This window comes from Aythya marila (genome assembly GCF_965140915.1).
Source record: "Aythya marila genome assembly, chromosome: 11".
Lineage (NCBI taxonomy): Eukaryota > Metazoa > Chordata > Aves > Anseriformes > Anatidae > Aythya > Aythya marila.
In genome coordinates this window covers 14,768,614-14,793,242 of record NC_139052.1, presented here as the reverse complement: position 1 = coordinate 14,793,242, position 24,629 = coordinate 14,768,614, and the positions used below count along the sequence as shown (strand labels likewise).

Genomic DNA, 24,629 nt, shown 5'->3' with positions numbered 1-24,629 from the left:
GAGGCTGGCGATTTTGTAATCTAACTTGAGCCTCTGGGATCTTTTCTCTGCTCTCATTCCACCCATATACCATGAATGCATCTTCATTAGTCTGTACGTGTACAGATATTGTATGTAACGTTCGTAAGTGCTGGCAGGAATGGAAAATATTTAGCAAGAGGAATTTTACTTCTCTCCTTGCTTACCATTTGTTCTTGAGCAGTCAAACATATCTTTCAATAAAAATAACTAATGTGTTTATTTTAACCAGAGCTGGGTAAGTAATTTGCATTAAAGAAATTACCCTATTCATCTTTTTTAGATCAGGCACAAGTTGTGATTTTCTCATTTGTATTTACTGTTCAAAAAGATTTACTGAATATTTTTTATGAATGAATTTGTTGGCAATTCTTCCACAGTTTGGTATGAGCATTAAACAACTAATTCTCCTGGAACTCAATGTCCAGATTTCTTTGATGTTTTAGAAAATAGCGAGTTAATTAGCCAAAATCTGAGCTGTCTCTATTCAACAGGCAAGCCACCATCTTGTAAGACAACAACTGTAGAGCTTTTAGAGCTTTATATATAATATATATAAAAATAATATATATAAAATATAAAATTATAGCCATAATATATATATATGTGTGTGTGTGTATATATATAATATATATATACATATATATATTTGGCCTGGATATCATGAATTGGAACTGTACTCCTCTGTGATATTCTGTATTATTCAGTGGTTGAAATCCTGGTGCCACTAAAGTTAGTGGGAAATATATTATAATTTCTAATGGGACTAGGGTTTTATCCACTGTTTCAGCAAACAGACAAGCCCTCCAATTCCCTCATTAGTGCTCTGGAGGTAGGGGAATGATGGTGCACCAACACAATTAGAGTTTCAGTGTTAAAATACCAAGAGTAAATACTCAGGTAAAATATTTGGCAATATTACCCAGCTCTAATTTGCACATTTTAAAGGTTGATCTTTCACATCCCCTCAAGTTCTTTGTTCATCTGTGTCCCTGGATAAAGCGCATGGAAAGTCAGAGGATATCTTATGTCATCACTATTTGTGTTAATGGCTTAGGAAACCCACAATCCAATCAGTTAAAATAAACAGCCCAGTGTAATAGGAGCATAAATCAATGAAGACTTCATTACTGAAACCTTAATGTGTAATCCATCCACCTACAGAGGAAAGGGATACTGAGAGGCAGCAAGACAAAACCAGAGGACAGTAATGCTGATATTTAAAAAGGTGCTGAGGACTGTAACTCTTCCTGGAGTCAGTAAATTTGGTGGACACTCATCACCCCTGACAGCTTGCTCCTGACTATTAAGTCCCTATTCTAAAAAATGTCACGGAACTCTTGGGAAGAGAGCTCTGATCACTGTTTATTTCCTCTGAAATCAAGAGACTTGAAACAGCACAGGATTGTGGACTAACGAACAAAGACACCAATTAACAGGATTATCATGTGACTGAAACTATATGTTACCAAGAAGCAATGGTATTCGTAGCCACTCTGACCCTATTGCAGCTTTTTCTCTCTTGAAAAAAGGCTCTCTTTCCCTTGTGTGGTCCCTTGAGCCAGTAAGTTGCATTTGGAAAGGCTCTCTAAGGTGAAGCTGAAACAAGAGCAGATAGATTTTGTTAAAGTCATATATTCTCTTTGTCTTGGCTGTGAAAGACCTGGTAATCCCATCACACCGACCCTTTTGGTTTCAACGAGCTTCCTATTTTTATATGCATATAAGCATATGTAAGCATATTCATATGCTTCATTCCCATGTCTCACTCAGGGCACATCTTCCCCCACTATAGCGGTGAAAGGGTATGATACAGAGCTGCCTAATTAGCTACACCATCTGCAGCACCATTTCAGCTTGTGCTGTGACTTTAGCAGGGATCCACTGGAAATAAATTGTCTGCTTGCATTAATAATAGTCATTATTAAAGATCTGAATTAGGCAGAATTTCCAAATGTTCCTTCTACATGTTCTTTTTGCTACGTGTTACTTCTTGATTCCTTGTCTTATATCATCAGTTGCATAATGTTCAATGTGTCAGAGAATGGTTGAGTCGTTTTGGCTGGTGAAATAATTGCATATATCCAGAATATGTCCTAGTAGGTAAAGTTTCTGAAGCGCTTCAACATTCAGAAATATAGGAGCCATGTGTAAGATATGTATAAGATATTATCCTATTTTAATAACTTAATGGGAGATACGGTGATTCCGGTATAGCTTATGTGAAACACCTAATGTTATTCAGGACCAAAGCTACACAAATGAAACTTTTCTATTATATTGGAAATTTCTTTTGTGTTGTGTTTTATTTTACGGATATTAAGACATCTAGAACTTAACCCAGATCTCGCATACAACAATACAGACCGGTGATTAATTCCTCAGTCTTAGCAATGAAATCTGGTTGGAGGAGGATTCAAGCAGAGGTCTAGTGTATCACACAGATGGATAGTAGATATCATGTGTTCCCTTCTCCTCGAGTACACTGTATCTGATTTCCTCTAGAGAAAAATTTAAAGTGAATCTAAAGCAGAATGTGTGATGGCAGGGTGTGGTGCTTACTCAGACTTGATTAAAAATAAGTTTAGGGCATCTTTCTGCTCCGCAGACTCCAGGTTTCCATGCGGTTGTGGCTGTAAAACTGCAAAGACAGGGTAATTTTCTTGTAAATGAGATGAATATAATTTAAAGTTATTCTTTTCCAGGTGCTGCAATAAGGGATGTTCTCATTGAAAACAACCACATATTTGGCATTGCTGTGTGATAAAGAAAAAAAGAAAGAGATGTAATTTAGAATTTAGATGTAAATTCTGCAGAAATGCTACTCTGTATTAAATATTGTGTGGTATGATCAGTATGTCTGTCAGAGGCTTTTACAATGTGTTATCAGTATGGCTGCACATATTCACTGGACAGATGGCACAAAAAGTACTCAGTATCCAAGCAAGGATATTGGTGCCTCAGCACCGCATGTGGCACTGCAGCCCAGTGTAGCACGAAGTTCACTGTTCTGATTTTATCCCTGAAGCTGATGTGTTTCCATTTCAGAGCTCCTGTGACAAGGATGTTTTGCTGAACATTCTCAGCGTCCTCACTGACCTGCTCTCTCTGGGTAAGGAATTGAGCTTTGGGGCAATGCCTGCAGGCTAAGGGCAGGCAGGTGTTTGAGCAGGGCAGGGAATTCAGATCTGTGTACACTCAGCCAGGTGTTTGCAGTGTGAAAGAATATGAATTGCACCTATAGCTACTCAGTCCTTACTTCCATGTCCAGAAAATTGAATTTTGCTCTAAGTTATAAAAAAAAAAAAAAACGCAAAAAATCTCTATTGATTTTAGTTCAAAATAAGCCCGTGAGTTTCAAGGTTTTCATAATCCCTGGCAGTCAACCACCAGAAATATTCACCTGTGCCATTGGAGGTTGGGTTGTGAAACAGAGAGAGGAACCTGACTTCCTGAATTGCAGGGACTCTGATGGAGAGAGTTCATCACCTTCCCATCGGCATCTTCACTTCAGGGCTGCAGGGATGATATGTTGCTGCATGTGCCCAAGCAACGTGAAAAAAATAAGTGAATTGGCACAAGAACTGAAAGAATATTTATTTTTCCTGCTGTTCCACCTCAAAAATGTCTTTTGCTAAGCAATTTTCAATCCAACCGAGCTGCTAGGCTGCATTGGCAAGAATTGAAGCTTCCTGCATTACCCACTCCTCACAGCCCCATCACAGACAACACCAGTCCAGTTGAATCTCTCTTTTGAAGCCCTGCAGAATCATTCCTCAGTTAGATGGAAGGATTGCCTGCTTGAGGGCAGAAGGTACTATCTCCCCTCCAGGTGGTCTGAGGGCTGAACATGCAGCTTCCACCAACCACGGAGAGCTAACAAAGCTGCCAGAGATGCACACAGATCACTGCTGATGCAGTGGGGCTCACAGGATTAGTGTGTGGTTTCTTTGGAGACCTTGTTTGAAAGCTGTCTCCAAAGCTTCCCTAGGATTCCTCTTCATTTGGCAGACATCCAGAGCTTTATTCCTTTGCTAGTTTAATTTCCAATATCTAAGAAAAGATCACTGAGCCTTCTGTTCCTTTGAAATCTGCTGGTGTCTCCTCTCTGCTGCATTTCAATGCACAATGAAAAACCAGCAGGACGTAGGTTTGTAAAAGTAATGACCGCTGGAGCAAGAAGAAGCATAGGCAATGGTTTCACCACACAACCATGAGCCACATCTCCAATCTGGGGGCACCCAAGAGGTCAAATCTGCAAACACCCTGGAGTTTATAACAATAAAACAACACAGGAAGGCCTTTGTATGCATTGTGCAGGTTGAAAGCTATCAATAACTGTGGCTCTGGGGCAAAGATGCTCTGATAAAAGCCTTTTACTCTTGCCCTCATTTCTCTAGGGACTGGACGGAGAATTCAGTATGTGATCAGCAAAGGGGGCAGTGAGGCCCTGCTGCAGGCCCTCATCTCTGCTGCCCGCACCGAGCCCCCCGACCACAGCATCCTCCTGCCCCTGCTTCGCCTCCTGGCCAGGGTTGGCCAACGAGGTACTACTGCATGGTGGGAATGCTTAGGTGGGTGGGGGAACCCCAAAATTCATGGACAGACTGATTGATAGAGCGCTGTGTGTTTAATTGGAGGATGTACTACTTTGGAAATCCAGGTCAGCTATGGTTTGGCCAGTTGGAAAACTTTTAACAAGACAGGGAAGGTGTATGTGCACATGCTGCTGCTTCTTGCACAGGTTTTATCCATGTTTTGCCTTGCATTGGCCTGCTAGCTGAATGTCCACCTCACCTCTCTCACAGAAATTTATTTTTGTTTCACTTAACCTATGTGAAACCTTAAAATATGATTTCTCTTTGTATATGGTAACTGTAAGTAAATACAATATTTTCGTCTTCTCAGTGCAATCTTCAAATGACACTGATTCATTTGAATAATTTTGTTATGAGATTGCAGCTTAGGCATGGTTCAATTATGCTTAACAGCACTACTGCAGAGGCTTGGGCTTCATAATAATTTTGATTCTGCTTTGCTTTTCACAGATAGGAAGTTTGGGCTGAAAGTACAGAAGGCAGAAGCAACTGATGTAATCCTGAGTTTGACAAGACAAAATCTGGGCCACCACCTGAACCTCACCCACTGCCTCTGGGTCCTGCGCGTTTGTGCTTCCAATGGTGAGTATCTGGGTTTTCCTCCTTTCCTCATCATGGAAAGGACAATAGCTCTTTCTTCATCATTTCAGAGCAATTAAACATAATTCCCGTTTAAGGCAAGTGCCTGCATGCACTGTTAATATACAGAATTGGACTGAAAAGTCAGAACAGTCCTAGAAAGAGGTATTCCCCACAAGTTCTGTACAGTGTATTTCACTTGCAGGCTATAAAAACGTAAGTGCTATAGTGAAAAACTATTCACAATAATGATCTCCTATTCCATAATATACACAGTCAATTCCTTTGCTGAGACTTAGGTACCTTAAGCCTCTATGCAGTTTCTCAGAGCAGCTCCACAAGCAAGGGAAATGCAGGTGGAAAAAGGCAGAGGGAAATCATTGACTTATTCAAGGTCCCTCAGGAAGCACATATTAGAGCTGGGAACTTAATACCTGGTCTTCTGTCTTAGTATTCCCCTCATGCACTCTTCCAGCTTTTCTTGCTTAACTATGCCCTCATATTAAACAACTCAAGTAATGAGATTTCGAGTATTCTCTCCAGGGATCATTACAAATTCATACAGGCTTTCCCTACTATAGAGCACTGAGTTTGTCAGCACAAGTTTCCCCTTGCTCACTCCAACCATTTCCTCTCCCTCCCTGCTTCCTTCACCTGCAGATAACTCTTGACATCCATCCTGCCTGCAGTCTGCATCATAAGATTTAACATTCCTGGCTCCTAGCCCTGCTGGTCCCTCCTAGCTGTACAGGAGCTAGTTTCATGCAACGGGCTTTCTCAGGCAAGCAGCCAAGCCTCAACATTCAATCCTTCTCCCTGCAACAGACAGCATTTAAAAGGCTGAGTCTGGCTGAAAGTGCAGCCAAGGCTAGAAGCTGAAATGTGCCTTTATTTGGGTTTCACAGCTGTGGTAGTGACCGTGTGCTGCCTCCCACCCAAAATGATGATCTACACCAATCGCTGCTCCCTGCTTCAGTGCACCTGCATCCATTTTAGCTGCAGATGTTGCAGAGGTTCCAGGATGTGCACTGCAGCCTGGCCTCCTTTCTGTTCATATCAAGCCCCTTACTCTACCCCAGAACCCATCCTCTGTTCCTTCACAGAGCTCTGTTGCTCTCCAGGTACCTCCACCTCACCAGCTGTGCTTCCACCTTGTCCAACCAGTTTTGACTCTGTGGTCTCTGCGGCCCAGATGGAAAGCTGAAAGGGAGGTTAGGTGAAGGTTTGTGAGGATGTGGTACCAAACTAGGAGATCACACACTCCTTACATTAAAAATTATTTTTATGGAGTGGAACTAGTGAGGATGCACAAATATATAAAACTCTGAGAGTGCTTAGGCATGAAAGCAGAAAAGATAAATCCTTGTCAAGCTTCTTTGACTTGCATTTCTCCCTTCACAGTCTCTGCCACCAGTTGTATGTGGCAGCCCACCTCCCACTCTGGGGCAGGATGAGTTCAAGAAGCCTTGTCCACTGCCCTGTCTCTAATGAATCACCAGCTACAGTGAAAGTAGTTGGCAAGCCACACAGGGCTTTCCATCACCGGACAACTTGGCGGAGGCACAGCAGGACAGCAGGAGGTGATGGGCCCTCTGGCAGCTCTCTAATGACCACCAGGAAATATTTACAAAATAGGCAAAACCTACTAGTGGGCAGACAGCCAGTTCTCCCTCTGGCTGTTTTTGATTACTGATCCCTTCACCCTGTTCACTTGCATTTAACATTTTAGAGCTTTATTTACCCCTTCTTTACACAGAGAACCTAGCTCATAGTGCTGAGGCCTGGCTAAACAGCTTATGGGAATTTTTAGAATCAATTGCAAACCTTATCTATACAAGCTCCTGGTGTGCTAGCAAGTGAAAGACTAAAGGTAGCTGAAATTAGGCTGCACGTGAAGCACCCCTTCCAAAAATATACTTCCAAACTGCTGAGTAATAGCACAGAAAGAAACCTTGACCCTCCATATCCATGTGAAATAAGCCATCTGCATGGAGCTGCCTCTGGGAAATGCAGGAAGAATTTGAGCCCTTCCATATTCCTGAACCTATTTAACTATGATTTGTTCCCTCGAGAGTACAATATCCACTGGGAAAGAGGTTTTGGGAAGCTCAGAAGAAGTGCAGAATCTGAGAACTCGTTTTGTGTCTGACCTTGTCTCAGGGTGTGTCCACAGACAGCTCTCTGTTGCACTTCTGTGCCTGTAAAATGATCTTTGCAGTCCAGTTAGAAGGCCATAGAAATCTGCACATAGCTCCAAGGGCAGCTACTCCCTTCCCTGCATCACTTCTAAACACAGTATCGAAGACCACTTGCTTCAGAGCTGACTGCTTTTCTCTTTTATTGCTTCAGTTACTGCAGGAACCACGCTTGGCATCAATGGAGCTATGGAGCTGCTTTTCAAAGTCATCACCCCCTACAGCAAGCGACACATCAGGACAGTCAGGTAGGCAGTAGCCACAAGGGAACTCATCTTTCCTGGCCAGCAAGAAATAAAATTTTGGTTCCACTTGAAAAGGCAAAGAAATCAGAAATGGATGCAGAATTTCTACTTGCTTTAAATCTGCAGAGTTTTTTAAGAGGCAGAAATAGCTCCCCGAAGGACTTGCTTGTGCTGTGATTCATCATATGATTCATGCTGGTGGCCATTTATTTGTAGTGTACCCTATATTGTGATGGCAGTTTGATTGCAAGGTATCGTCCTTCATTTTCCAGTCAGGACTGGATTTTGAGAAGCACATCCCAGCAGTAGGCAAACTGCTCCTGCCTGTCCCTTAGCAAGAACCTCCTGTCACCAGTGGCCTAGGAGCAGGTACAATGAAATTGTGGCAGTTCTTTCTTTTCCTCCTTTTGGAGAGAGTTGTGACCAGGTCATCATGATATTTTTGGAGGATGACAGTACTTGCTAGTATTAACCTGGGTCTGTTTTTAAGCCCATTCCAAATATTTCAAATAATTGTGTGTGTTTTGTTTGTTTGTTTTGCTTTGTTTTTCTTTTTTGTTTTTTTTTCCTTTTTTTCCTTTTTTTTTTTTTGGATTTTTTGTTCTTATTTATTTATTTATTTATTTGTTTGTTTGTTTTTCTGGACAGAAGTCCATTTTGTATCTCCATCTCAATGGTGAACATTATTCCTCAGGTTCAAGATTCTGGCCACATCCCCAGATACCTTTCAAGACAAACTTTTAAACACAGAAAACAAACATCCTCAGAAGGACATAACATATTTCTGTGGCTTGCTCATCACAAACAAAAGGTAGAACTTACCACTATGACCTCTGCTCACACAATCATGTTTACTAAAGCAACACAGTACCTGCTGGTTCTCTCCTTTAGACATGCTCTGCCATGTGGAGCACATAACACTGACTGTTCATGGATGTCTGAGGAACAACATGGCAACAATCTGTCAGGTTTTCCTTTTGTATGGACTTAGGTCCAGTTCATGGCTGGTGATTACTGAGGAAGTAGCTTTAGGATGGGCATGATGTGAAGGTGAGAGGTAGGTGGACAGACATGGCACAACAGTTTGACCTTTTAATGCACAGCTGTAGCTGGGAAGTGGACCTGTCACCCTGGATGAGGAGTCTAATAAATCTTGTCCCTCCTGGCATAATTGTCAAAGACTAATACCAGTTCTCCCAACAAGGCCAGTTACACAACACACTGTAAGGGAAGGGATTCCTACTAACAACAATTTATGAACTTGCACATCAACACATGGTACTATTGTTTGCTAAATGCAGCAGTCTTCCAGTTCTCCTGCCTGTGCATCTGGGGCTATAAAAAAAAATTGAACAGTTTGCCTTGCTAAATAAGATAGTGAGTGGGCCCAGCAGATACATGACTTCCTGCAGCTGCCTTGTTAATGGAGGCCAACTCACTTTTGTCTGCAGTTTTGGCTTTCTAGTGTGGTGCTAAGTACCTGGAAATGCTTCACAGCTTCAGTTCTCTCTTAGCCAGCATACCTGTGATTCCGCTACATGGTCTCTCCAAAAGTAAGATATCAGGATGTTCCTGCACAGGAACAGTTGGGATATCACACAGCTCAAAGAATATTATTGTTATGGTATTAGTCCTAGGATATCTGAGCACTCTCCAAGATTCCCCTCAGGCCTTGTGTTACAACTTTAATCTTTAAGACTCAGGGAGCCTGGAAATGGCAGTAGAGCCTAGGATAAGTTACTTCCAGAGTTGAACTTCGGAAGCAAGCAAAAATGACTGATGAGTCCATTAACTTAACTAAGTAAGCAAATTCCACTCAATTCCCTGGTTTTCTTGTGTTTTCCCAAAGTGTTGGCTATGATTGGACTAGAGTTAGTTCTACCTGTGTGACTGCCTCATAAGTCAGGATGTGGGTGTAAGGGAACTTGGGTCTGTATCAGTTCTTTGTTAAGCATTGGGACTGGGTGCCTGAGAGCTCTTTAAATCAATTTGTGCAAAGTTTCTTCTTCCATTTGCATCTTCCTCTTAGGGAAGGGGACATCTTAGTATGTCATACATTTCTAGATCAGATTTTTGCTGGGATTTATTTAGAGGTACAGAATGCCAACTTGCAATATTTGGTGTTTGTTTCTTCTCATCTCATCTACAGAAATTGTTTTGAACAACTCTTAAACTATTTCTTTGAGGGGGTCTCTGGAGAGAGAAGAAGAAAATACAGTCTCAAAAATTTCCTTTATTAAAGCTTAGAAAAAAGTGATTTAGCTTCCATAAACACATGGTTTAACCTGTGACAACCATAAATCAGCTGAAGCCTGATAGCCACTCAGTTAGTTTGCCTGGAGGTCAAAGCTGGTTGTTTCATTTAATAACTAGAAGCAGCTGAGAAGATCAGTGGTGCAATGGAGACAGGCTGTGTTACATCAGAAGAAGCACACTACACTGTTTTGTTTTAAAAAGCACTTGCCACCTATTTAAAGGTACTAGTTTCCTTTTGTTCACTGGGGATTGTGTTTGTTTGCAGTCTGTTTTGGGAACAGTGTGCTCACTGGGGAAAGGGGTCTTAAGCGATATTGCTGGAAAGAATGTAGGTCTTGAGACTAGAATTCCTGTCTACAGAATGGGTTCCAATCTTCTTTCTTGGTAGTTATAAATAGCTGCGTTTTGAAAATCCTGGGTATCTTTACAGCTCATCAAGAAATAGAGGTATGTGTAAAGAACGTGCTTCTACTGTTTGAGCAGCTCTAGTTTAAAACTTATAGGGTTCCTGTGGAGGGGGATTTATGGGTGGGCTTTCTGAGATGGGGGAGAAAGTGTAAGTGGGGTGCACATGCTTTGTCTAGTTCAGTATGTCTTGCTGGTCATCTTACTTGAAGGAACTGCATAGCCTTTCCCAAAGGTCTATGAAATCTGGAGAAAACTGTTCTGGTGTAGTGAGCTGTTCAAAAAAACGTATCCTTCTTTTTTGGCTTTTAGTATAGAGCTGGAAGAGAACGTTAGTCTGTAACCTGCCTACAGGGGAAATCTTGTAATGTCTTCTCTGCAAGCCTCTGATCCTCCCTTTGTATTTGTCCTTGATACCTTCTCTCCATAACTACATGCCACCATGATTTGCCTTGCTGCTGGGAAGGAACAGCCGGCAACTGTGGGGGCTGAGATTACCCTTGTTCTTTGATCGGTTGCCAGGAATGCAGCACTGAAAACGCACCACTTCTCTGGTGGATACACCCGCATTCTCCTGTCCTAGGCAGCAGTATGACCAAGGTCACTTTAAGAATCTGCCCTGGAGAGCGCACTATCAGAGCTATTTATTTAGCCAGCTAAGATGTGGAAACTAGATACATAGTTCTATTTATTTTTCTCAGTAGTGATGCTCTGGGTTATTTAGAAATGGTCTCCTGTGCTCCAATTGACCTTCTATGGGTGCATGCCAAGTAGCTCTGATTCCCCTGAGACTGTGACTCATGGACTTTATTGGTCTTACTTAGGTATCTGAGGTCTTCAGGTTGCTGGTGCCATAACTGTGTGGTTCTCGCTATGGCTAACAATATCTGAAGCAAAAGCCGTGGGGAAAAATGTGGCACTTACTGGGGCTTAAAGAACTCCTTATTTAAGTACCATGAAATCCAAGTGAGATAGAGAGTCTATAGGTTTTCTTATATGGTGTTGTGCTGCAGTGAAAGCTTTCTGGTACATTTCTGTAAGAGCAGTTTAAAATAAAACCAGATGATGTTCCATTTCTCTCAGTTCTGTTTATGTCAATACCCTGGATATCTGATACAAATGTGTGGGTGGGATGCTCAGATCTTCACTGTCAACACCTCTGATGTAACATCCCTGATGCCCCACACAGTGCAATGACCCCTGCTCTTTTCGCCTTCCACCTTACTTATTCCCTGGATGCTCTGATCTTCTATGCTTTTTGACTTTCCAATGTTCCTTTCACCAATCTTGCTCATTTTACCAATTGACTTGTTCTGAGAGATATTTGGATGTGCTGTAGACAGATGGATGTGGGATGTGACACTGGCAGATGTGCACTCTCTGTAGCTGGATCTCTCTGCATGGGTCCACCTCCAGGTGGCCAAGCATCAGATATCCTCCCCATGCTGTTGGCATGCCAAACATAGTTTTGAGGGCTGCATGTGGTCTTTGGCTACATGTTGTACCATCTCTCCTAGGCCATCTCAAGTTGCAGATAGATTATCAAAATTAGTGAAGACAAAAATCCAGAATTTGACTCTTATATGGGGAAAATCACTTCAGAAAATCACAAGTGAATGTGAAGTGTCTTTGAGTGGTTCCCTCTACTATATTATCCTTTTCCTTTGTTCTTCAGAAGTTGGTGGGCTCTCTTGCTCCTGCAGTTTTATTAGAAGTGACTTAGAGTCTTTTGAGATGTCTTTTTCTCAAAGCTCTTGAGTACAACTATTTGCCACACTGAGAAATAAGTACTTCCATTTGCCACAAATTGTAAGAAGAATGAATGCTCATCAGAATTTTAATAAAAAAGACACAAAAAGAAGCCTTGCTTTCTGTGAATGTTCACACAGCTTGGCTTTCTGCAATGGGTTGTTCTAGTGAAGTTTGACTACTTAATTAAAAGTGGAAAGTGAATAACAACGTCTGGGAATAGTGCCAAATTAATTTGGTACAAAATGTGACATGCAGAAATTATCTGTCTTTGCTCATGTCCAGTGTCCTTACTTATGACACTCAGTCATGAATCTTCTGATGTTTGGTGTTTATTTGGATGTTCCTAGCTCCTCAAACACTTGCAGTGAATCTCAAATTCCATTAAAGGGAGGAATTTCTCTTGCATAACTTTATTCCATCTGAGGTAGCTGTATCAAGTCTTTACACATTAAAAGGAGGGGGGGGAAAAAAGAGCAAGGTTATCTTCATCTGGATCAAAGCCTCTGGAAGCTTGGGGTGAAAATATTTCTGTCCACTGACTGGAGTGTGAGTCCAGGGTGGATAACTTGGAAACAATGTGGTAAATATTTAGAGTTGGGTCAGGTGGATGGATGCTGAGAGAGATTTGGAAAATGCAATATTCTGTATCTAGTGTCAGGGCTCAAAAGCCAAGAGGAAATAAGACCACCACCCATGTATTTCTTTTGGTGATGTGTACTCAGGTATGATTTGGGATGGTGAGTGTCTCACGAATAAGAAACATGCAGGAATAAGGATGATATTGCTATAGTCAGGAAGTGACTTCTATTTTGCATACTTCTGTCACAATGTGAATTGAGAGGAAGACTTTTTTTCTGAACTGGAGTACAGAAAGCAAGCAAAGATGGAAATGTTAATGTCATTGGAGCACATCTAAACTAAAATTCCCTATTTAATCAGACACTATCAGACTGACCAAGAATACAAAGGCCATGAAAATACTGTAGATGAAAGCAGCATACATCCCATTAACTTAAAGTGTGCTCTTAAAAAAAAAATATATATATATATTATAAAAAAAAATATATTTTTTTTTCTATTCAAACTGGTTTGCATGCGACAGATTTTTCTCCTCTTAGGACTGGTGTTGAAAAGTGACAACAGTTGCTATTATCAACAAATGATTGGAAAAATGATCTTCTGTGGCCTTAACAACAGGAGAAGGAATCTGAATGACAGTTAACTATGTCTCACTTAGAAAGAGAAAATGTAGCAGAAATGACCTGAATACTAGAACTCTTTCCTCTTCTAGGAGTGATGGAGAAATACATGAAAGATGTCCTTGTGAATGCATCCCAGACTCCATGCAGGCAACTAGTTTCCTCAACCCTAATCCAGGATAATCCATTGCTGGTTGATCACCATATATGTTTACTGCAGTTCCGTTTTACGGATTGTCCTGAGGTTTCAGTTGCACTCTTCTTGATCAGAAGAACATGTTACATGACTGTTGCCAGACAATATTTTGAGAATGAGAGAAATTCAGTACACTGACATGGTGATTACTTCTGCAACCTGATACAGGAGCTGCTGTGATTGGTTCTTCTTGAGGAATCGTCCACACACAACTCTGCCTCTGTTTATTTGGCAACAGTTCCTGATAGGAGATCAAAAGCAAATCATCCTTAATTCCTCTTGTTAGTCACTGTTTTGCCATTAATCATGTAGAGTGGTTTGGATATTTAGTTGGAAAGTAACAATTCTACTGGAATGTGGTCAGAATTAATCAATGCTTAGTGCCTGCTTACTCTCAAATTGCTGTTTGGTTCATTTGATCCCTGTAGAAAATGCACAGAAGGGGATGAGATTTCTTTTGAGCTATGTCACAACCAAATGACATTTTTCCCATCTGGGCTTGATCTACATGTAATTCCACCTAGGAATTCCTGCTAAATAAAACAAGTAAATATTATTCTGAATGAAATGATGCCAGTGACAAGGGGAAAAAGAGTTGCCTTTAAAGCTCTTGTTTACATCAAGTGGTTATTCAGCCTTATCTTAGCATGGAGCAGCGATATGTACATCAGTGATAAGTAAATAAACCTTAGTGTTTGAATTCAATGCAATGAGCCATTGTAATAGAAGAAATGAGCTCTGAGCCAAAGGTGTCCCAGTTTTATGCAGTTCATTCTGTTCTTTTTATGGTCCGTGTGATTTCTTTCCAAGAATGACCTGTTCTAATATTATTAATAAGTTATAAAATCTCATTTCAGACTGATGGTATCTCAGCGCTACTTTGCAGAGTAAATAGAGTTGCACTGCAGAATTATAACTTACTGGCATTGTACTGTTAATAGCGGCAGAAGAGAGAAATTGAAAAATTAAGAGGTAGAGGCAAGGGAGGAAAAATACTTTCATATGAGATTTGAAAATAGATGAAGACTTGATGAGGTGGAGAGAAATACCATATACCAAGGTTGTTCCAGATAGTCAAACATGTAACATGTAGAAATCCTGGTGCCATCTCTTGGTAGCCTGTAGTATGGCAAGATTAAGCACAGATAACCTATTTCTGTGGCATTAAAAGTTGGTGAATAAACACTATATAAAGGAATCCACTTCTAAGTTTAACTTAATACCTCATTGACAGGGAGGAACTGGCTTATAAATCAGTGTACTTTGTGAGAATTAATTCAAAAAATGTGATTACTTTTCTTTTAGGTCTATCTTGTTTCACTTCTATTTCAGGTAGAAGTAACAGAGTTTGAAAAGAAGCAATGTTTTCACCTAAGGGTTGTTCTTTGCTTTCCCGTTATTTTTGCCCCTCTGAGCTGGTGGATTATCTTTGGAAAGATGGTATGAGGGCATGTTGCTGTCCTCAAGTGCTTTGGGCATGTCTGCACTGGAGGACCTCTGTGCTTGTTGGGTGGGAAGGTTTCTTTGCCCTAGCTTTGATGTACTTAGTTCTGATAACTGTTCAGGTTTGCAACAGGGTCTCAAGTGTGGGTTATCCAAGATTCTTAGGACAATCTGGGGGCATTATTCACATGGCCATATTGTCTCACTGTTGGTGTTAGATTAAAGCTAACACTTGAGTGCCTTACTGCAGTGCAGTGTCTCTTAGAAGCTCTGAGACATATCTTCCGCCTAACTGGGGAACCACTGTCAGTCCCATCGAAATGGGAGGTAGCACTTGATTTTTATTTATCAGTTGCATCCTAGAGTGCTGCCCAGATTTATGTGAATTCTTACTGTCACTAAGAATCCCTTGTGGCTGAATATGATAGTCCTATAGAGGGAAGGGTAAAGACTGGTGCGTACTAACTGTACGAGGCATTTTGTAAATGGTAAAAAAAGAAACTTTGGACTAAACCACAATAAAAATGAGAGCAGAGGCAGAAAGATTAGACATTTTGTAATAGAGGAAGAAGTGGCAGGTTTGAGATAACCTGCAGTTTCCAAAAGTCATCTGAGATGAGGAACCAGTGGTTGTAAGACTGTAAGAGAAAAGACAAAAAGTCTGGTAGAAGACAAAAGATGTCTGAAGGGCTTATTTAAGACCTGGTGTGGTGTTGTGGTCAAGTCATCTAAAGTCAGGCTTCTCATATACTTGATGCCTTAACACCAGACCGCACCTCTTAATGCCTTTCAATAAGGTCAGTTGTGTCTGGGGCATTGGGTGAGGACAGATGGAAAAGTGAGAAAAAGAGAAGCAGTAGCAAGCAAGCGAGAAGTTTTTTTCTTGGGCAGGATGGGGCTGAAGCAGACTGAGGAGCTGGCAGGGTGAGGAGAGGGCTGAACAATGTGACCTTGTAAGCATGTTTGAGATGGACGCTAAGTGCCAAAGCTTGCAGAAGGCATCAGTCAGACAGCTGTGGGATACTGGGATTGGAGGGAAGGGGATTTCTGAGCAAAGCCTGGTTGAATCTCATCACTAAAGTGATGAGCCTGTGCCTACCCTCCCTGTTTTTCAGTGTTAGTTTTCTTGTGTCCAGGAGACAAAGAGCCCCTTTTGGGAAGCACTGAGTTGAATAATGATGTGAATCTCTGATGGCAGCCAGAAAGGGAACACACAAAGCTGAGGACACTCACTCGTGTGTCAGCCCATCTGAGAGCCCAGAAATCCCCCTCCCCTTGCCTTTCACCTGATTTATTGTTCTTTTGGCGTTCTCCTCCCACCCAGAAGCCTATTACACCTATGAAAGGGAGAAAGAAGCTGTAAGACCCTCCCAACAAAAACTTTATGTCCAAAGATAGACATGGGAAATACGACAAACAACAATGAAAGAAAGCATCAGTGCAGAGCTCCAGTAGCAATGATTTAGAGCGATGCTGGCCCTGAGTAGTTGCTGTCCACACAAGAAAAACAGCCCTAAGAATTTCCTGGGGCTGCTATGGCTTTTTTCCAGCTCTGCCAGTGCTGGCGGGTGAAGTGTGAGCCAGTCTCTAAAACTATCAGTGGTTTTAAAGCACCACAGTGATTAGACCTGCCCCGAGCAGAGTTAGACGGCACAGTGTCAGATCCCCTTAGCAACAGCCTTTCTACACTAGGATTCCCTATCCTGATAGCATTGTTGGAGCTGCACCAGCATTAGCAGCAGCAGCAGGGTGGCTGGCTTTAGCAATACAGGCACTACAACTGACTCATTTCCAGTGGGCAGGAGGCAGAGAGCTCCAACAGTCACTTTCAGGCTCTTTTGGATAGTTAGTACATGCTGATTGTAGGGAAAAAAATAGCCAAGAAACCTACAGTATTAACCAAGTGCAGGTGAGATGATCTTCATTAGGAAAGGAAGGCTTTTTAAATAGTGGTGCTACATATGCAGCACAGGTCTCTGGGTAGCTGACACTGTCAGGGCTCTTCTTGGTCTCTTTATCTGCAGGGTAACACTTGGAATGGCAGCAATGCCAGTAAAATCTGTAAATAAACACAGAGCTGAGCAGCTCTGGGATGTGTTCAGAGACAGGACTTGAAACATGGAGGGGAGAACCTGAAAACTTGAAGTGACTGCTGAGGAAGAACAGGGCTGCTGACTCCGCATACAGCTGCGGTGCTGGGGTTGGGAATGGAAACTCCCCCTGAAGTGTAAATCTTCTAGAGGTCATGGCTCTGAGCTTCTACTGTCAGCCTGCGGCAACACTATAGTGGAAGATAAAGAAAATCATCCAATATATTTGGGTAACTTACTCTATATTCTTTCTTCTCTAGTGTTAAATGGAGATAGTTTGATCTTTGTGTATACCATAGGATATACGTTGCAATGCCACAACAGTTCACTGTCTACTCATCTCATTTCTTTTTTGATTTTTTTTTTTTGTTTTAAATTGCACTTCAATATTTGTGGTTATTCCAGTTTTAACTGCCTTCCAGGTTTTTCTGTGCAAAAGAAAACACAATGGCACATGGAAAAAACATCCTGATAATGCTTCTATTATTATTATTTTTTTTTTTTACTGTGCTTTTTAATTATTTCCATCAATTCGTTCTTATATTTACAGCTGAAGTTCCACCAGCCTTGGCTTTGGTATGGTCTGTTTTCAAATCTCAGACAGTTTGGCTTGTTTATATCAGATGGAAGCTTTCCAATGAAAAGAATAAAGAAAAAATACTGACTTCAATTACCTAGGCTTCTGCAAATTACTGCTTCAAAAAGCCCCTGCAGTTATACTAGTGACATTGCTTACTTCAGATGGCCGATGTTGGGAGAACTTGACCCAGTATTTATTGTATTTTGGCTTGTTACTGATGTCTTCCCTTCTAATTGCTGTGAAGAACAGTCATCAGAACTAAGATGTGACTAATTTTCTGATTAATAAGGAGTTGCATGCATGTACCAAAAGAAATTCCATGAGCTGATGGAGAATAGTATTTCTCTGGCTGAAAGCTTCTGAACTCAATGTACTTCTCTTCCATTCTTGGAACCATTACCTATGCTGTTTCCATTTCATTCTTATATAGCTGATAGTCTTTGAAATGCTAAATATCTTGAGATACTGTGGCAGCAGAGAGTCTTATCTCTGACCTGCAGTCTGTAGGGTGCTCTTGCTGGGGTAAGAAGTCTTACTTCTGTCCTGCTTGAGCTGTGAAGTTGAGGAGAGGACAAGGACAGATTCACAGCAGTGGTGGTGTCTGCTGCTGTGTTTAAGTGTCTTGTGACACTGTCTTGGCCTGCTTGCCCAGATAGATCCTGCAGAAGATGCATCCTCATTTGCAATGGCTATCCTATTTAATTTGAAGTTGATCACATGTCCTCAGATGACTCTGCTTTTCCTGTTACAGCTTGGAGATCTTATGTCCAGAAAACTGCTGCAGGGCAGTGAAAGCTGTTCAGTTTCCATACTTTGGCTCCTGTTTCGGCAAAGATGTATCTGGGTATGCTACACAATACAGCAGCATCCACATTCTCTCTTGCCTTTCAAGCGAGACAGAAACCACAGAATGGCAGAGGGAGGCAAATAGCACAATGTTTTTTTCTGTTAAACCTTTATTGAAATTTCCAGGCCAGTTAATAAGCTTTCCTCCCTGCTCTGCAATTGCAACATCTATTTTCCCATAGACTTCATCCTTTACTTGCCTGCAGCAAAACTACTCAGTCCTGTGTGTCTCTAGCACTGTTCTACATGTGTTTTGCAGTCCTCTGTTTTCAAAACACACAGCAGGTAAAATTGATGTTTCTTTTACATATAACAGAATTGAAACATTTCTTATCAACTGGTTATTGGTCTTGAATGAAGAGACTTTGGTCAGTGAAGACTGAGTCTTCTGAATAAAGGTTCAGACTCTCAGAGATACTTGGTGGCATAAAGATGAAGCTGACAATCTGACGTTCTCATTGGAAAGTCTCTTGGCAGGCTAAAGGACTAACTCCATTGAGTTAAAAGGTAGTTCTGATCTTAATATACAAAGGGGCTTTGAAAAATCCTGCTGAGTGTTAGCTGCATGTTTACACATAGAAATGCCTTTTCAGTGGAGGTCGAGATGCCTAATGTAGCTCTGAAAGAACATTACATTGTGTTTCTCAAGCGTGTTTATGCATTGATCTCAATTTGAGATTGATTTAGTACCAATTAAGCTCAAAGTTGCATGTGCACACACACGGGGGGTTTATAAAACAGACACCTCAGTATTTCCAAGCAGCATTAGTTAAGACCCTGAAACTGAACTGCCCAATTCACAGTAAATTCAGTGCTGAAGGGGGTAAGTTTAAAAAAAAAAAAAAGTGTATATATGGTGAGGGAACTTCACTGAAAGAAATGAAAAGTCAGGTAGTTGAAAAAAGGGAGAAAATTGATGACAGTTCCTCCATATCTTCCATATATTTGGTTGAAATTCTACTTGCTTGTGAGCTGTCAGGTAGCTCTAGCTCTGACCACTGTCCTTTGGGATTTAGATATGAGCAATATATAAAAACTGCTTAACTTGTGCTCATAACAGAGGAAATGATGTTTCCCTACTTGGGAAGCGTGTGGAGGTTGATAAATGGAAAGTCTTGCATTCAAGAAGATTAATTAGCATTAATATTTTTTTCAATTTGCTCCCTACTGCAAATGTGAATGTAACGCTGTGCTGTCAGTGCTGCAGCTGATGTGTAAATAGTTACTTGCACATTCAAACCGTGGACTCGTGCTATAGGTAGGCTGTATAACTGGACACTTAGGAACAGGCAGAACTGAGTAGGACTACAGGGCTATGTTATAAGACATTGCCAGTTTACAATCACCCAGTTTGCACCTTGTCATGCAGAGTAAGGAGAAATGATTCCAGCAGCTGTACTTGCATGAAAATGTTGTTTCCTCTGGCATATTCAAAGAAGCTCTGCAAACCAGCTATTTTTCCTTTGAGTGTTAAGATTTAAGTTTCCTTTGGCGGGTCTTTGTGGACATGCTTCATCTGAACAGGACCAGAGGGGAAACCTGAAGTGCCATATAAACTCATGGATCTATTTCTAGACCTTTGTAATATGGAAACAGTGTCATTAGATTAAAAAGAGCAAACACAGTTTTTCATCTTGTGTTCAATATCAGTAATTCCTTCTTTTATTTGGAGGCATCCGACTTACGCTTAAAGAAAGGGCTGCCACATAAGTAAACCTTGTTTTCTGGTGTAGAGCTTGAGGGAGATAGACCTGGAGGGAAAAAAAAAAAAAAGAAGAAGCTGAAGGACTGAGAAAGTACTGTTATTGTATTAACTTAAGTTAGTTTTAGGCTGACTCTGGGCACAAGCAATGGCATGTTAGATACATGCCATTTACTGCCTGGACTGCTGGCACCACAAGCTGCATTTGGATAGCCTGCTGCCAGCAAATGGTTGCATACATAAAATAAAATCTTTCAGGCAGTATTGTGTGAGAGCAGGCTTGTTATTTGGCACCATGAGGCCCTGGGTATCCCCATCTTCATAGTCTCTTATAACTTGCCTTCAGAGGCTCCCCAGTGGCAAAGCACCTGCAATTCAACTACTCTTCATGATGACAGAAGATCAAGTTGCCCTACTGAGATTTGAGCCTGGGGCATCTGGGTACATCACCAAGCATTGCCCCTTGACTTCATCATGCAGCAAGTAGGGTTTCTTCGATGCGGATTGTGTCCCTCTTCCTGCCCTTGCTCTGGCTATATGTAGCATTCAGAAGAGCCTCGAGGAAGGGGGGGTAGGGAGGGTCCAGAAGAGAGCAGAAGAGGTTGGGTCTTATCCCCATATGCACCTTGCCATGCACACAAAGTACATGTCAATTATTGGGGTCTCCAGCAAGTAGACTGCCAGTCATTGTGAATTGATAGGTATTAGTTAAGTGGCAATTAAGGATTAAGCTGACAGACCACCAGGCTCTTTCTCGCTGGTGACTGAAATGAGTTGGAAGACAGTTCTCTGGGGAAACAAGGGGTTTAACCCTGCTCACTGATGTGCTTTCAGTGTGTATGAGATGTTTTGTAGGGCTGTGCTGGGTCTTGTTATCAGACGTGGCCTCTGAATATCCTCACCCCTCCCCTTCCTGAGTTAATCAGGGATAGGATCAAGCCCTTCTCTGTCCCCCTGCATGTGTCCCTTGGGTGTGAGAGCTGGGTTCTCACACTGTCAGCCTGAAACTGCCTGGGTGATTGATCTGTTAAGAAACCTGTCTGACTGATCCTTCCAGCCTCTTTATCTTGATGTGAATGACAAGCTGTCACAGCCTGTCTCAGCCATATTGGTGACATCTGACCTCAGAGAGGGAGTTGACAGGAATAGGAAATCTTCTGAGCTTTGGTTTCTGCCTTTGGAAGCAGTGCCAGCTCTGCCCATACTGTAAGAAATGCCTGGGCATTTGTTTGGCAAGGATTCAAGTTTTTTTTTTTTTTTTTTTTTTCTTTGTACCTTGTTCTTTATTGCTACTTTTAAGTTAATTTAAGTTAGAGGTATAAAGAATAGGATGGATTTTTAGGATACAGCTGTCTCTCCTTCTGTACTCCTACACTAGAAAGAGTAGGATAGTTGTAAGGATGCCTGGAGGGTAACCCTGGAGTGACTCTTCTTCCTGGGAGGCAGAGATGAAAGAGGCTGAAATGTTATACCTTTTCACTGATGTAACCTAACAGGCTCCAGGGCAGGCAGAGGTGTTTGGAAGGTGCTTCAGTGAAGGCTTTGAGCTGAGCCTGGGAACTGAGATATGTTCATCGTATTGGCCATGAGAGCAGACAGGAGGATTTCACACTGGGGCTTCTGCATCACAACTATAACTTTTCAATAAGCACAGCATGTCATCTGGAGAACACGCTGACTTCTGCTCACCAAAGTGTAAGATAGGAGAAAATTCCATCCTGGACTTGTTTTAGGCTTAAAAAGTAGGGAACCATCACTCCCTTTGCTGTTAGTCTTTTTGCATTGACTTTGGTACCTGTGCTCGCTCATCTTTTTTTTTTTTTTTTTTTTTTTTTAACAACCCTACTCTGACAGTTAATACCCATAGAAATCCTTAAAGGTGGGGATGAAATACTGTTCAGTATGTGTTTAATTTCTGCACTTTTTTTTTTTTGGTACAGGATCCTATTCAGTAAAATGAATAACATCATAGAGAATAGGTTCTGTAGGAGATGTAGATTTTGATTAAAAGCAGCATGTGCTTTTCCAGGAGGGGGGAAAGAAGGCACTAGAACTGAAGTTCCTATTAGAAAAGGAGTGTGACTTATTCTCTTTCCTTTGGCATTATACCAAAAGCACATCTGTGAAAAACAGCTGGATCTCCAAACTCCACCTGTTGGCAATGTGTAGGACATTGCAGACTGCAAACAAGCTTTTCCTTTAGCATAAATTTTAATACCTACCTAATAAGCTGGAATTAAAGTGGGTTTGATGGGTGTTTTTTGTCAGTCCTAGACCAGCAGTGCTATGAAACTGCTAGCAGCATATGCACATTTGCCCACCTGCATTTCTAAGGCTTGTGAAACTGCTGGTTTTAAAAACTTTAAAACAAAACAAATCGCATCATCAAAGTGTTTGCATATTGAAGATCTATATTTCTGAGCCACAAGGGAAATGACTATTCAAGACATCTGTATCGGATGAGATATACCTTCTGGGAGGATTTATAAAGTACCTATTGCTGTGGTGCCTACACATTTCTAAATGTCTCTCAGTTGTCAAATGTAAAATTGTCTTTTGAGTGAGCTGCTCTGTGACTGTATAAACTCCAGTAGCTAGTAAAAGTCCCAGGAGTTGGAGGAAAAATGCAGCCAGGCAATATATACTCCTGAGTGCACTTAATTCCTTACAGAGACCGGGGCAATTGAAGCTTATAGGCCCTAAGCCTGTAAGCTGTAATACCTTGAGCCCTCAGTTGAGATTCCCGGTGATACTGTACAAGTATATAGCATGGTCCATGCCCCACGCTGTGTGAGATATAAATAAACATGACAGCAACAAGTGAGTTTACTGAGAAACTGCAGGGTGAAGAGCAAAAGGAGGCAGCATGGGCTGAGGCAATGGGGGCTGCCAGGCAGGGGCAGAATCTTTTTCTTAAGTCTCTATAAAAATAGTACTTACATCTTCATTATCCGGGTGTGATTGCCTTTAGGAATTGCAATGGGTCTGAAGAAGTACTTAATGAAGCACCAAACCATTAGCTTTCATTCAGTAATTTGAAGAGGATGTTTCATGTTTAAGCGTGTATAAGATAAAATCTCACAGGTGAAGGAAGATGCTGGTTAAATTACTTGGGAGCTGATTTACAGAACCCTTCTGGATCATTTCTTTGTTCGTTCTTTAATTTCTCTGCTGTTCCCTCTTCGTAATCACAAGGTAGCACTGAACAGATGGGCGCCAAACTCAATGTGCCCTGCGAGTCTTAAAATCCTTTCATATAGTCCACCAGGCATGCCTTCTGCAACAATGTTTTTCATTTTCAGGAGTCTTTCTAACATAGAGTGAAATGGAAATAAATGATCTAGTCAAAAGACAGAGAAACAGAGGCACAGAGTTGTCCATCATAATGCAGAGAGCTACAGCCTGTGAGACAAGATCAGAGCAAGGAAGAAAACTTGAGACACTGACTCCCAGTCTCCTCTGTCTGCAGTGATTTCCAGCGGACGCTGTCCCCTAGGCCAGATCTAAAGGGGTGACCTAGACGTAAAAGACTTTGGTCTATGCTTCTGAGCAGCTCAACTTTACTGGCTAATCCAATTGTTCTTTGGCTTGGGAAGTGGATTTTTTCCTTTGTTGTTGCTCCTGGTTCCTAAGCACAGAATCTGGAAGTTGTTTGTCTATCTGTCTAGTAGTTGTACTCCTGCCCTGATACCCAAGCTGCTGATTTGGAAACACTTCAAAAGACTTCCATGCTTCAAAGTGGCTGTCTTGACTGCTATTACAGGCAGTTCTAAATGTTTTCTGATTATGGATCAGCATTTATTATGCCTCTTAAGACAGGGGTGCTTTATTTATATATCCTTTTATTGAAATATATAAATGAGTGTCCTTTGAGATAGCTGCTTTGTCAATCCCAGTGTAAGATTTTTACTAACATATTACCACAAAGAACAGAAAATCAGAGAAAGGCATCTGGATAGGTTTGCCAGTTTTTTTTTTTTTTTAATGAAATCTTTCCCTCCATTCCTTCTTGAGACAAATGCAGAGTTCTGCACTGGGCATGCTATCAAATTCTCTGGTCTAGCATATGGCTCATAGTCATCTTTCTTGTGCTCTTAAAATTTCCCTACTGTTCTCATCTTTTATTTTTCTCTCCTGCTATCATGTACAATTTATCTGCTTTCTCTCCATCTTCCTCTCCTAGGCTTACTCATCTCATTCTCTTTTCTGATGCCAGAAAAGATGCTGTTGGTTTACCATATGCTGTTAAGAGGTGCCGATATCACAAACACCAGTTGCCCTGGCTTGCTGTAAGCTTATTGATACATCCTGCTACTCTCGTTGAAAGTTTACTCTTCCTTCTCTTCTGTGACTTGATATGATTCCCACAGGGTATTTTGTATGCTTGATTTTTTTCAGCACCAAAGGCAGATAATATTCTGGGAATACTTGTTGACAGCTGACTTAAGGTGTAAATTACAATGATGATATAAACTCCTAGTTTTAAAAAAAAAAAAAAAAAAAGTGCAAGGGGATAGTTCACAGC

At 41.3% G+C, this 24,629-nt stretch overlaps 1 protein-coding gene across 1 annotated transcript in view; it reads left to right on the top strand.

Moving 5' to 3' along the window:
* The window catches only part of AGBL1 (AGBL carboxypeptidase 1), a gene marked incomplete at its 5' end in the record, with an annotated part of 297,365 nt that overhangs the window by 15,813 nt on the left and 256,923 nt on the right, over positions 1–24,629 (top strand). Inside the window, 4 exons of the mRNA XM_082769379.1 lie at positions 3,067–3,130; positions 4,419–4,565; positions 5,067–5,198; positions 7,545–7,638. Coding sequence (XP_082625505.1) covers positions 3,067–3,130; positions 4,419–4,565; positions 5,067–5,198; positions 7,545–7,638 — 437 coding nt within the window. The remainder of the gene's footprint in view (positions 1–3,066; positions 3,131–4,418; positions 4,566–5,066; positions 5,199–7,544; positions 7,639–24,629) is intronic.